The sequence below is a fragment of the Morchella sextelata genome (assembly GCF_020137385.1).
Source record: "Morchella sextelata strain SCLS chromosome Unknown scls_3, whole genome shotgun sequence".
Classification (NCBI taxonomy): domain Eukaryota; kingdom Fungi; phylum Ascomycota; class Pezizomycetes; order Pezizales; family Morchellaceae; genus Morchella; species Morchella sextelata.
Window position 1 is genome coordinate 3,100,234 of NW_025408618.1, and position 13,862 is coordinate 3,114,095.

Consider the following 13,862-nt stretch of genomic DNA (forward strand, 5'->3'; position numbering starts at 1 on the left):
AGGATAGTTACTATTCTTTGACACCTGAAAACATATAAGCATTGGGGTGAGTAACGAACCCCTACTCCAAATACTATAATTCTATAAGTTGTCGGTATCATATAATATCTCTCGATTTGTACCGTTACCCTGTATATACTCATAAACCACACAGTTAGACAAACTCTATTATATATAGAATATTAGGTAGGCTCTGTCTTATTAATGTTGAATAAATCTTTCCATATCTATCAAATACTTTCTATTCCAAGAAGTTTATTTGTAAGGGTATATATGAATTACTCCTGGGATTTGAACTCACTTTAGACAGTGTTTGATAGGGGAAAGATAATATTTTCTATTATAACAACTATATAGAGAAACCTTACTATTTTGTTGGCGAAGGTGGGGGGATTAAAGATCTTGAGTATACTGGAGATTTACATTAAACATGAGAAGAAAACATGATAAAATGGTAAATAGGGAGTCGAGAACTGTTATCGGTAGGGCCGATAAGTCAAAAAAAATCCCCATTGAATTGTTTAATTATGGAAGCAGAAAAGAAAGAGGAGAAAATCAAAGATAGTTTAATGTTACTTGGGACAGTGGATGTAGGTAAGAGTATAAACTATAGCTACCAAGGGATACAACCAATGTAGAGGACGTGGATATAGACTATAGACTAACTGAAATATTGTAGTCTTCCTTATTAAGGTATACTAGGGGACAAAGACTATGGACTATGGACCCAAGTGGCTGACCTGCATCCTAGGATACAGGTGTCCAGAATTGTGTAATGTAACACGAGAATAGTATTGTAAACTAACCGAAAAAGAGAGAATGAAGACAGTTGTATAAAGAGGAAAAGAGAAACATAACAAGAACGAAAGATAGAACTCCTTTATATAACTGACAATCCCAGTCCGAAAATGACTCATACCTTCAGATAATAGAAATGAATAGAATTCAAAAGAAACCTATATTACAAATCCTAACTCCGTTACTAATTGGTTCCTCTTTACGCCTCAACACGATGTCCGAGCATACTGCCATGATGCTATTATAGATAAATTTATATAAACTGGAAAGCTAACAGGGAGGAGCTTCCAGGAAAAAATAAACTGCCCCCAATTAAATCATGTCACTTGTAGTTAGATTTGTAATCAGGTCTAAATCCTGATTTGATTTCTTGGTATACCTAACATCGCCCAATTGGGTTTATCGTACATTTAAGTAAAATTTGGGGAATTTATTACTTTGGCAAACGGTCTCTGTTCTTTTCCAAATAATAATTCTGCATTGCACAATCTCCCTATTGCAACAGAAATCTTTCCTACGGTTACAGGAAGGGTGAAATTCGGTTCATCAGCATGATTTAAGCATTGCCGGTCCGAAACCCTTCGTTACAGGTTCGCTGGAGTTCACTACAGTGGGTAGTCGCTGTACCTTTCGAGCTGTCACCCGCTATTGGAATACCTGCCTTATTCGGCCAATAGCTAGTTTTCTTACGCTTCACAACCTGAAATCTACTAGTAACTACTCCTCGTTGGATCCAGTGCTCGTTTCGCAAGCTGTCCAACTACTAATTCTTCCCACTAATAATATAGATTCGACTAAAACCCACCGAAACGACCCGACAACACACCGAACTGGGTGAGAGGAAATAATTGTTGAGAGTTGAAGGATGCCAGCCTTCCCATTCAACGCCAATTATGAAAGAATTTCTACACGTTAGTTTTGGTATGGTTAAGCCCTAGCCTCTCCACCGTGTACCATAACTCCGTGTTCATGAATAGCTCTACTCTAATGGCAAATAATTAATTCTCCAGTCCAATTGACCAAGCTCTATTTATGTATTTTAGTCTACCTTTTCCATCTACAGCAGTACCTCCCTATAAGGGTACCTCTATGGCGTGTGCCTATTTAACAAAGGTTATTTTGTACTTAAAAAGCCCAATGAGGACCAAGAAGTCGTACCCTTACAGAGAGATTCGATCGTACTCTAGTTTGCGAGTTTTTTCATTTCCCGACTTCGAGCACCACAACTAGTATGTATGTACCTACACATATTTCCATATCTACCGCCCCATACCGCTCTCACAATATATTGTTTACTTTAGGACTCTGTACGGTCCTGCGATATTTATGACTGTCTTCACCGACAGACAGAGACTCGATTTTTTTTTACGGGTGAAATTAAGGGCATTGTCATTGTTATTAAAAACTTCTTTACACCATAAACCGTTCATTCAACTTCCCAGAAAGAAACGAAGGCACAACCGCGCATTACGTCTACCGTCGACCACCTACAACAAAGCGCCAGCGAAAGCCAGGAGACCAGCAATAGCTCCATAGCTATAGCCGGGGGTGATAACAGTACCAGAATTTGTTGAGGTGCTTGTGGCTGAGGAGGAGGTCGGAGTTCCGGAAGAACCGCCCCCAGTTGTGGTAGCAGTCGCGCCGGAACCAGCGGAAGTTCCGATGGAAGTTCCGGTGGAAGATCCGGTGGCAGTGGCAACCGAACTAGTACTGGCTGTTGCAGAGTAGGCACCGCAGTACGAGATTATGGTGTTCTTAATGGACGAGGCAGCTGTTAGGCAGATATTAGCCAAGCACATATCAAATAAAGGTGGTAGACAATGTCACGACTTACTCGGGTCACTAGGGCAGTTGTTATAGCATGTTGCCAAATCTGTGTATTGAAGGCAAAGACATTCATAATCATTTCCATTTTTGGCTAAAAAAAAACATTAATATCATATACTTTCATGAGGTGTGTTATTGGAAAACATACTGCAAGCAGTGATTCTAGGCGAAATGAGGTTAATGCAAGCCTCTGTCCACTAATTAGTTTTATTTTTCGACAAAGTTCGAGGAAATCAGCTAGTCTTCACGTACCGACAATACTAATCACGAGGTTTAATTAGAACTCGAACTACATCCGATAGTGAGATGGACAAAGTACTTACTTGGCAGCATCACAGCTTTGATCCACGGTCCATTGGGAAGACTGAGCCGCGACGTATCCACCGAAAGTAGCGATGGCAAGAAGTACTCGGGTGGGATGCATATTGTTGTGTGCTGGAATTAAGGTATTAGGTAGGAGAGTGAGGATTGAGAGTAACAGAAACTAAAAAGAAAATTTGAATTTGAATTTAACGCGTAGCGACAGTGGATGAAAAGTGAAGAGGGCAGATGTGAAGGAAAGGGGGGGGGGGAGGCAAAATATATGGTGCTCGTCAGGTATGTAAATTTACCCTATTACGAGATTCTTATTTTGGAGAGTATGCATATCTCGAAGTTGGGGTTGCCAAAGCCGTCCACTAGCCCCTGCAGGGACCGAGTTCCCTGCCAAGAGAATTTACCCGCGTTCCACCCAATCAAATCGTACATATCGTCTGGGGTAGTCTGATTGTGGAGATGGGTTGAGACAAATCTAGGCATGCAGGATCAATCACAGTTTGACCTAAATCCAACATCGGGAAAACACCTTGTTGTGGTGATCAAGCAAGGGGAAATAAATAACACCGCTTACCCGAAGGCTCATCTAAAGTCTCGAGCGAAGCCAGAGAAAGCTATTAAGGATGTTCTTAATTGCAATGAAAAATAACCCCTTATTGATATTGCAACGCCGTTGGATTATATCAATCCCAGCTTCTTCTTTCCTTCCAGATTCCACATACAAATTCAAATCCAAATACTACTACAAGAGCTCATCTATACGAGCAAGCTGCTTCTCAGATCCCCCAACGAATTTGATCACATATCAAGGATGATAAAATAATGCTGAAGGTTCCCTCCCAGTTTTGATTTCAATGTTGGGAGAAGAAACATAAGTCCAAGCTGCTCGCACAAGGAATAGACCAGACCACCATACCAATTATCACACACCTCCAAGAATGCAAGCAAAGGATAAAATGAAAGAAAAAAGGAAACAAGAAGCCTTAAGAAGAGATTATGAAAATAGAATTCAAGGCCTCCAATATTTTATTCTTGCCCAAATCCCATAGTTTCTTCAACTGCCAACGATAGTTTCTGGTTGAGAACATCATAACTCTTGTATGGGGGCAAATCTAATCGATTGAAACTGGAAAGAGCAAGAGGCTCGTTGTTAGTTTATGTTCCAATGCCACGGAGTGAGACTTGGACAGCTTACCATGTATGAGACTTCGGCAATTGCTGGATTTCCCCTGCCTTCTCAATAGTGAACCGACGTGGTCCATCACTGCCTTGCAAGTCCTTGAACCCATTGACAGGTATACGCGATGTACCTGTGGTGAATTGAAGAAGTCTCGACTTTTGTTCAGCATCCCAGCTTCGAACACACTGTTGTAAGCCGTTAGCGCACGAGATAAGCAAGCGGGATCAAAGTGGTAGATCAACAACTTGCCTTCCAGAAATTAACGATTACGTCGTCGCTCTCGGTGTAACCTCTATAGTCTGTATGCTTCTTCCAGTCCTCGACGTCGATATCTGCGATACCTCCGATCAACAACTCCAGCTCTCTCTCATCAAAAACGCCGACAAGATCTGCCGGAATGAGCTCATGAAATCCCTCAACAAAATTATCAAACTGTTCCTTAACTCGTTTTTCAATACGCCATTCTGTGACAAGACTAGATAGTCACAGGTTTTAGCATGTAATACTCAATGAATCCATGCACGGAGTTTAAAAGGCCAACATACTCAACGTATTCACGTTTATTATCATTCGTGACTTCGATATCACTACCGCCAGGTTTCAAGTCAATCGTTACGGTTTCTCCGAATCGACTATCTTCTGTAGAAAATGTCAAGTCTAGAATATCTGTGATGTCATTTTCCCTGTTTATAGCGCTATATTAGTCCCCTACTTTTTAAAACCAACACAGGGGGAAGATTATGCAATAACATACAACATCCATGTTAAGTTCCTATGAAAATCTGCATCGACACCCTCCATATCCGCCAAGACCACTTTTTTCCTTAGAATCATCTTGTAGAAGGCACCAATGAAAAAAGCATCCAGAAAGCGCCTGTGGAAAATTGCTAGGCCAACCACGCGCCCGATGAATTTGAAGTAGGCAAGATGTTCCGGATTGATTCCAGAATGGGGGTTGATTTGAAGGGTGTAATTGTCGTGGGCTGAATATTCAAATAGGCAATAAAATGGATTAAACATCTCATGAGAAAGGAGGAAGAAAAACTCCCTAGTAACAATTGGTCAACAGATCGCTGGGAATGTCCTAAACAATAACGGAATTACCTAGATAAACCACCATAGTCTAATCCGTCCTCTCCATCAAACTTGACCATTAACCGCTTTTGGAGATCAGCGGGGGATTGGCGCATGATTTGGGCATAAGAATCTTCAAAAATATGGTTTCTGCGGACTTTGATATGACATTGGCCAGACAAGATACGGAGCGCAGGCTGTGAGCGAAAATAAATGAGCTTCCGCCTGAAATCGCGCTTGTATTGTGGTACGTTCTGATCTAAGGAAGAAGGAAGTCGAGGATCATCCCATGTAGTTGTCTTAGTGTTATGGTCGACAAAATATACCCTTGCCGTATTGGTCAATCTCATCTCCCATCCGCTTGGTAAAGGTCCCAACTGGGAGACCGGTTGTTGTTGAATACTTTGTGCACCTGCATTGTTCCCATACATACGAATATACTGTTGTCTCCTAGGGTCTACCCATGTTGTCGTGCGGGTATTGTGATCAACAAAATAGGCCCTCCCCTCTGGTGTGTGTCTTTGTTCCCAACCTGGAGGAAGTTCACCAGTTCCAGCTGTAGTGGCCCCTGTCGCCATCATTGATACCTGACTAGTATTATTCGAGTGTGTTTCTTGTGATTGTGATGCTGATGGGGTGGGAGAACTTGCACCAGTTCTATCCTCTGGTAGCATTCGATTCTGATGCCTCGTTCTCTCAAGATCAGTGTTTTGTTGCATGGCAGCTCGTTGATCTGTTTCATTGTATGTGGTGGAAGGCCTGTTCCAAGTGGTTGTTCGAGTATTGTGATCAACATAATACGTTCTTCCCAAGTTATCCTGTCGTCTTTCCCAGCCAGCAGGTAGTCGTCCCTGATTGTCCTCAAACGAACTCATGTTTCTTGCGGTCCCATTGGGTGCAGCAAGCTGTGCTGTCGTTGGTGCTCCGTTTGCTTGCGTCTGTGACGGCGCCCTTTGGGGTGCTGGGCTGGCCACAGAGACTGCTGATTGCCGACCCAAATCTGAGTTATATACCGATCCCCCAGCTGGAGAAGACTGTCCATTATTCGAGCCCCCTGGCACAGGCAAAGTCGGTCGAACCGCAGTGGTTTGGTTTGGTGCCCTGATGGGGGTGTCGATGTTGGTGGTGAGATTGACTATTAGCTTTCCATGAACCATGACATTTTCGTTCGATTTCTTCAAATCTCGAGTGAGCATTTCTGAAATTGCGAGTCATGTCAGTTGCGTTTTCGCAGAAACTTGCGAGTAAACGCCGACATACCTTCTCCACCCAGCCCGATATCTAATACATTCCCAACCTTGATATTGATTACGCCGAGAAATCCTTGGTCTTTCTTTTTCCATTTTCTGTGATCAAATATCTGTACGGCTACTATTGATGACTCGGAAACTTGTCTGTATGTTATCCGTAAGCAGAATATCCAAGCTACGCCAAGGACGACCATACAGATCAAACGACTCATTCCAGTATGGATTTAAAGTTTTCTTTATCACTGCAGTTGAACGAGTCTGCTCTCCATCAACGGTGACAACAGCAAACGGATCGGGAAATCCTGGTGCCCAGTTAACGCCCCACCCCCGCTATTTCTTCCGGTAAAAGTTAGGAACCTACTGAAGACATCTCTTTTATAAAGACCATCCGCGGCGATGACTACTCGAGACACGTTAACAGCCGCCTTATTTTTCTCTTGCTCTTAGGGAAAGAGCAAGTGGGTTAGAGAGCGGAGATGGCGGGGAATGGCGGGGAATGGGAATAAGCTGTGATTGTTGGGAACGCACCTGTTATTCGAATCTTCCGCGGACTCCTGAAGATAAATTAGTTATCAGGTTTGCTGACACCGTTTGTTTGAACAATTCGAGGAGCGAGTTCAACGTACGCAGGCCCACCATCAGTCATTGTTCTATATGTTGTATAATGATACTCGCTTGTTGACAGTAGATAACTCAGGAGACGCTTATTCGAACGAGAAAAGAGGGCAGGCACAAGCTAAGAAGAGAGAGAAGTTGGAGGTGGAGAAAGACAAAACGGAGGTTGCAGTCAACGAGGCTGGGTCACTTGTATGCTTGCAGGTATACGTCAAGAGAGTGGCAGTGCTTCGCCCGTAAGCTCCAAAGAGAGCGTTAGGAAGCGGCTGTGGCAGTAATGAACGCAACGCAAAGCGAAACGTCTCACTAATAGGCTAGCAAACACGACAAGGAGAAAAGCGTATAGCCAAATCGTAAGCCTTACCAAGCACAATAAAGAAATCAAGTAAGGCTGTGATAGGGAGAAAAATGATGAGAAGATAGGAGGTAGAGATATGAGATGAAGCAGAAGAGGAGGAGGAGAGAGGACTGATCGCAATAGCGACGATATTGCTTATGGTGATGGTAGAGGAGATGGTGAAGGCCCCAATAACACGAATCTTTATCCGGAGCCTGTCGCTTCTGTTGCCGCTGCTGCTTCTTCCTCTTCTTCTTCTTCTTCCTTCTTTTTATCCTTCTTCCTCTATCACTTTTGCTGTTGTTATTTGATGTGAAGAAAGTTGTTTGTGGAGAGGTTCTAAGATCCAGTGCCAATGTATGCAGGCAGAACGCGCGAGGACCTCGCAGAGAGAGTTTACTATGTGGCGTCTTGACTTCACTCGCCTCGTTCTCAGCCCCTCTGAGTGTGCCAGGGTCCTCTTGACTTTCCTGCTCTCTCCGCTCTCCCCTCATCCCTCATCCCACATCCCGCATCCCACATCCCGCATCCCGCATCAATATCCCATATCCTTCTTACACATAACTCACGAACTGATACATGACCCCGCCATGTGTGCGCAGACCCTCTGCATGTACATCCACCAATATCACATCTTCCCACGAACACATGTACTTCATGTAAGTACATGTACTTATAGATAACAGCTTCTCCCATAACCACAGCAATACCTTCACCTACCTGTAATCCCACGGCCTTTTATTACACTGCTACTACAAACGTCACCGCTTCCCTTGACTTGCTCTACCAGTTTTCTCTCGCCCCAGATTTCCTGCCTTCGTATACTCCCAGTTAATATTCTACCCTGATCTATTTGATCACAACGTCCCAGGAATAGCATCCACTGCCCCTCTCTTCCCACTCTTATATCTCCTGTACTGGTGCCGGTAACGCGAATACAGACTTTCCAAGACCAATCAAGCGGTTCATGCGATAACGAAACAATATTATACAAAGTTCAAATATCAATGAAAGGTAAATGCAAACGAAGAGAGAGAGAGAGAAAAGGAAAGAAAATTGGTTGTTCGAAATCTCCACACCCGGCCCGTGCCATTTCTTCCGCTTTTTGATTCTCCCCCGTCGGTACTCATTTCATCTGAATGAAAGAATAGATCCTTGCAGCATACTAGCCATTATCATACTGCTGTTGCTGCAGAAAGAAAAAAATAGAGAGAGAGAAAGAGGGAGAGAGAGAAAGAGAGAAAGAGAGAGAGAGGGGGAAAAAAAAGACTCAATGGACGCGTTCACACGATCGAGCTAATCCGAGGCTTTTTTTTAAAAGAACACATCTAGTAAGGCGCATATCCTCTGCCCCTCGCCCTGTATCCGCCTCTGTAACTACCGCGGGGTGCATACCCACCGCGGTACGCAGGAGGAAACCCACCTCTCCCTCCTGGCGCACCCCTCCCACGACCCCGTCCACGATTCATTCCAGGAAGATTTGTACGCTTGGGAACAACCTAAGGCGAGCGTAAGTACTCTATAACACCAAAGCACTGCAGGTAGAAGAGGGTATTGGCCTACCTTGAGCGAACGGCCACGGAAGACACTTTCATTGAGAACCAATGCTTGTGCCACCAAACTGGGCTCTGTGAACTCAACATAAGCATACCTAATGATTTATTTATATACGGTTAGCATCTTTTGCACTTAGAGCGGAATAGAGAAGGTGTAGGAAGGCTTGATTAACAAAACATACCCTTTCGGATGCCCTGTAAATTTATCCAACAAAATTGTAACTCTATTGATGGACCCGCAACTCTGAAAGTGTGCCTGAATTTCCTCTGGACTAGCTCCATAATCCACATTTCCAACGAAAATGCTTCGCGCGTCGATATCCTCTTTGTCCTCACGTAGATCATTATTCTCTTTGTCTAATGTCGCTTGCATTTCCCGTAGCTTCGCGGCTTCGGCTTCCATCTCTGCAACCCTTCTTTTCATGGCTGAGATTTCCTCCTATAGATGCGAAACCCCAACTCATCAGCTTTCAATAACACTCCGGATGGTGAAAATCTCCCGAAGTTGAGCTAAGGGGTAAAATAAAAAATTTGCATGTCGGAAGGAAGTCTGAGATTTTGGATATCTGATCTAGCGGTCGTCCATCCAGAGACTATTCTCAAATAACAGAAGAGAGAAAGTTCAAGGTCACTGATATTCCATACCTCCTCATCGCCACCTTCTTCATGACCATCTATACGTTCTTCGAGCTTGCTTGGTTCGTCCATATTTAACGCGTTGCTAGTATCCAGAAGTTCTAATCCTAAAAGTTCATACGCAGGAGATAAGATCAGCCTCAATACAACGCGACAATATATGAAAGGTGGTTAGGGGAAGAAAAAGGTGGGGCATGGAGACTGTCGGAAGAGAAATCGGAAACTTGAGACTAGCAACCTGGCAATCGCTGTTTAAGGATCACGATTTTTTCGTACAGTGGTTGGGGAGGGGGACTCACTCGGTGGCTGCAGAGTTTGTGTTCGTCGCAGAATTCAAGTACTGGAAGTGAAGAGTAAATGGTAGATGAGTGTGTCGTGGTGGTTGTTGTCAAGAGGCCGCAGCAACGAACTTCTTTCTCAGTTGTCGAGGGTTTACGAGCTTGGCTTTCCTGTGCTGGATCTGTTGACGACCGCCAAGCTTATAACATCACCAAAACTGGTTTAGGCTGCCCGCATTCAGTGGTATTTAGTTGAGTCCAATACAATACATTGACAAATCTTCAATCGATTCTTCAACTGTCATTTCCAAACTAGTTCCCGGCATGTATCCAATAATTTACCAATCTCAAGCCCTTATCAGCTAATATATATCCACGATACTTCTGTCGAGATAATATATCATTAATAAGACATCATATTATACTAACCCTCAAATTAGTAAACGAGCTCGAGTTTTTGTAGAATATTTAAGCATAATCTACATAGTACTTACATGTAGGATACAATACTTATTATTTCCTTGCGATATTTAGGCAAATACTCAGTCTGGATCCTCGAGTACCTCATCATTTCTCCTGCAAATTTACAATCGCTTTCTCATATCTCTTCCTAATCTATTGGTCACCATAAGCTGACCATTCTCTCAACTGGTTCCGAGTAAGTATATACTCCTACTATCATCACAGCAGCCTTTTCTTCCATCATGAACCCTCATCTTAGATTTGTAAGTAGGTTGTTTCTTCTTTCTTTCTTTATTTTCTGTTATTCCGTAATACCTCTTGTGTAGTAGATGTACATCTCCACATGTATGTATGGATAGTACAGGTGCACCTCGATTTCAGAAACGTCTTTCATTCCAATCTCAGTACATAAGTATACGTGGCAACCCTTGATTGTAATCCACAATGTACCAATAGCAATGAGATGACCTTTGAGAAATTTCTTATTGAAATAACTCTATGCTAACACATAGTTACCCAGATTGAAAAACTGAGAGCAATCAAGCAATCAATCAAGTTGGATATCCCTCTTCCGCCGAAGATCGAGGCAAATCGAGGTAAATCGGGTCAAACTATCGCGTTGTATCGAGCGCAAAACTAACTTTGTTGATACAGTGCAGGACCTTCGAATTCATGCAATCAGCATATATGAAATTACATATTTATACCTTCCATAATTAATAACCATGATTGTTTTCTCCTCGCAATGTTGTGCTTCAAGAGCGTTCCTCGATAGGGACTTTCTATTTGCAAGCTGCGGCCGGCATGCCAAACATCAAGAAATAAATACAATCCACCCAGGGATTAAAGCAACGAGGATAGTATTTTAAAATTGGGTAATGTGCTATGAGTTCAAAGGACATAAAGGTCTTTCAGCGGTATGTTAGTTGTCTGAAGATGGGGGATAACGCTGGAAGGAGATGTACAAGCAAACAGCTTCCAGCGCGCAATAAGAAGAGTTTGTGCCCGGAGATATAAAATATATCCATCCACAAGAGATTCAAAGTATGTAACAATTTTTGAGAAAAACGCAATGATCCGTTAAGGTGTAGCCTACTCGGCATCACCATTTCGAACTAATGGGCTCCATGAGGTCCTTATCATCCAATTGGTGCAGCTAAAAACCTCTATTGGGGCCAAATGCTTTTTCTATTCAGAAGAAGTAAATGGGGGGCCGGAAGAAAGCTGGCCGGATAGGTTGGCTACTCTATCAGGTAGAGCATGGGTGCTTTTAGAGATATGAAGGTGCACGCAAACTGCAGACTGGTTCGTCTATCCGATCCGTTCAACACAAGGCGGGAAGGGAAACCGGGGAGATAGATATCGTGGCAAGACCATGCCGTACGCTTCGTACCTACATGTATGCATGTCCTCACAATGTACGAGCACGTATTGTAGAATACCTACACAGTACTCTAGAGTAAGAGGTACTCTATGATGTAGATACAATAGATAGTGGAGTGGAGCGCCTACATGTAGATATAATTAACCTGCAAGACCCCAGGACGAAACGAAGTCGAGACAGAGTATTGGCTAACCGTGCCGTATGCAGTGGGATATCGATTGGGAAGTCTTATTCATTCTAATCGGGCAACGAGAAAATGAAGATAGAAAAAAGATGCGTTTTGGTTCGTATCGTTTCACCCCTGCTATCTATCATGACAAGCGCTGGCTGAACATCAGTACTGTAGGTACGAATAAGTACATACCACGACTGCCGGTTGTAGAAAGCTGCTGGCAATGAACCACAGCCGCAATCCCGGCGAGCACATAGATGTACCGTATGTACTCGGGGCAGGCATGAAGAACCTGAACATCGTTTTTCTGGTAGCAACCACTTTGACCCCTGCTAGCGCGTTTTTATGTTCAGGTTCTTGTTACCTGCCCCGAGTACCTACATGTATCTATATGTACATACAGACACCACCTACTCACTTCCAAGTTCTTGTTAGCTACATGTAGGTACATATTACGAATCGCGTGCGTGAGAAGATCAGGAATGGAAACTAATTTATGTATGTACACATGTCTGGTTGTTTGTCAAAGTAACGTTTTGCCATCTCGCTCAAGCGGGATCGGCTATTCGCGTGGCGATAGATGGAAGGTTCGGCTCAAGAAGCGAAGACCTCAATTGCAACCAGACTGGTCCCCGAAATCTTGGCCAAACGTCAGGGCATCATAATAGGATCCATACTGTACCAAACAGTAAGGTACGTGTTCCTGATGTGTGGTTCCTGAACTATCAATCTCCAAAGGGGAATCGATATCCCACTTGCAGACAGAAAGAAAGAAAGAAAAAGGAAACATGGACTCGTCGCTATGGGCCCTGGTCTAGAGCCATGGTTACTCTGATAGGTAGTCTAGTTCCGAGCCTTTCGAAAATTTCATTCCATAATTTGCACAACTCAACACTCGCAACATTGCAATAATACCAATCCCATCTATCTATCTGCCGGCGCAATGAAGATGGAGCAGACTTTCCATTCCAATGCGTAATTCAATGTCTTCGATCTAGACAGGATGTACCCTACCTGTAGGATTTGACGATACGCAACTCTGGGTCCAGTTTCAGCTGCTGTAGAGTAGGGTACTGCCTACTCTACTCTAGAGTAGGTACATATACTTGAGTTGTGAAAAAAGAAAGACGTAGCTCGATGACATCGCCGAACGGAGGACGGACGATGAATGTACCAATCAAACAAAGCAATTATCAAAGAGGCACCCATCCTACTGGTATTCTGGGGATCGAATTCGCTTCAGCTATTGTATCTTAGACTGAGAAGATGCAAAAGTAAGACTAAAAAGGCTGGCCGATGCAGAAACTTGCGCACACAACACAAAAGACATATTTGACTGCGTATGTGCTTCTAGGTGCACATCAGCACTTACTGTGTTATCCATTCTCATTAAAGTACGTGCATAAGTATTTACTTATGACCGGCCGGGTACCTAGACTCGTAGAGTAAGTATATTCACCCGCATGTATCTTACTATGCACATACTTGAGAAAGATATATACTCGTAGTTTTCTAACGTTTCCGAACTGGACTAGGTCTGCATACCACCAAAATCCGGTTGTCATGCACGATTTTCGCCCATATATAGACTCAGTCTAGTTCGGAAACATTAGAAAACTACGAGTACACGGACTTCTAGAGTAAGTACATATACTTGTATAGATAAATTTGGTCAAGTAGAGTTAAGTATCCATAGGGACCTATGCTTAGTCCTCTACTGCACGACTTGATACTACATACATGTATGTATGTATCTCGGTAACGAAACGTACCCTATATAATGCATCGTATATAGAGTACCTAGAGTACATACAAGTAATATTTCTGCAGCCCTGCGGGGTACCTGAGTTTCTGACACTAGGTTTTCGCTAATCCATTTCGATTCCATGCGCCTCGGAATTCCAACTTGCGGGATCATGGTGCGTAAACATCTCGTTATCAAATGTCCTATCGTGGTGATCACCCGCAGGACGGTAGA

At 43.3% G+C, this 13,862-nt stretch overlaps 3 protein-coding genes across 3 annotated transcripts; all 3 read right to left on the reverse strand.

Moving 5' to 3' along the window:
• Positions 1 to 2,285: 2,285 nt before the first annotated feature.
• On the reverse strand, positions 2,286 to 3,049 carry H6S33_009635 (uncharacterized protein; the record flags this gene model as incomplete). The annotated part of the gene is made up of 5 exons (XM_044841051.1): positions 2,286 to 2,569; positions 2,633 to 2,716; positions 2,774 to 2,815; positions 2,878 to 2,885; positions 2,949 to 3,049. The coding sequence occupies 5 exons, from the start codon at positions 3,047 to 3,049 to the stop codon at positions 2,286 to 2,288; spliced, it is 519 nt and encodes a 172-aa protein (XP_044698450.1).
• Positions 3,050 to 3,966: 917 nt separating this feature from the next.
• On the reverse strand, positions 3,967 to 7,090 carry H6S33_009636 (uncharacterized protein; the record flags this gene model as incomplete). Its single annotated transcript, XM_044841054.1, has 11 exons — positions 3,967 to 4,066; positions 4,136 to 4,305; positions 4,370 to 4,595; positions 4,666 to 4,803; positions 4,875 to 5,168; positions 5,225 to 6,392; positions 6,455 to 6,588; positions 6,641 to 6,746; positions 6,806 to 6,844; positions 6,973 to 6,998; positions 7,071 to 7,090. The coding sequence occupies 11 exons, from the start codon at positions 7,088 to 7,090 to the stop codon at positions 3,967 to 3,969; spliced, it is 2,421 nt and encodes an 806-aa protein (XP_044698451.1).
• Positions 7,091 to 8,724: 1,634 nt separating this feature from the next.
• Positions 8,725 to 9,660, reverse strand: H6S33_009637 (uncharacterized protein; the record flags this gene model as incomplete). Its single annotated transcript, XM_044841055.1, has 4 exons — positions 8,725 to 8,895; positions 8,960 to 9,047; positions 9,135 to 9,391; positions 9,598 to 9,660. The coding sequence occupies 4 exons, from the start codon at positions 9,658 to 9,660 to the stop codon at positions 8,725 to 8,727; spliced, it is 579 nt and encodes a 192-aa protein (XP_044698452.1).
• Positions 9,661 to 13,862: the final 4,202 nt, after the last annotated feature.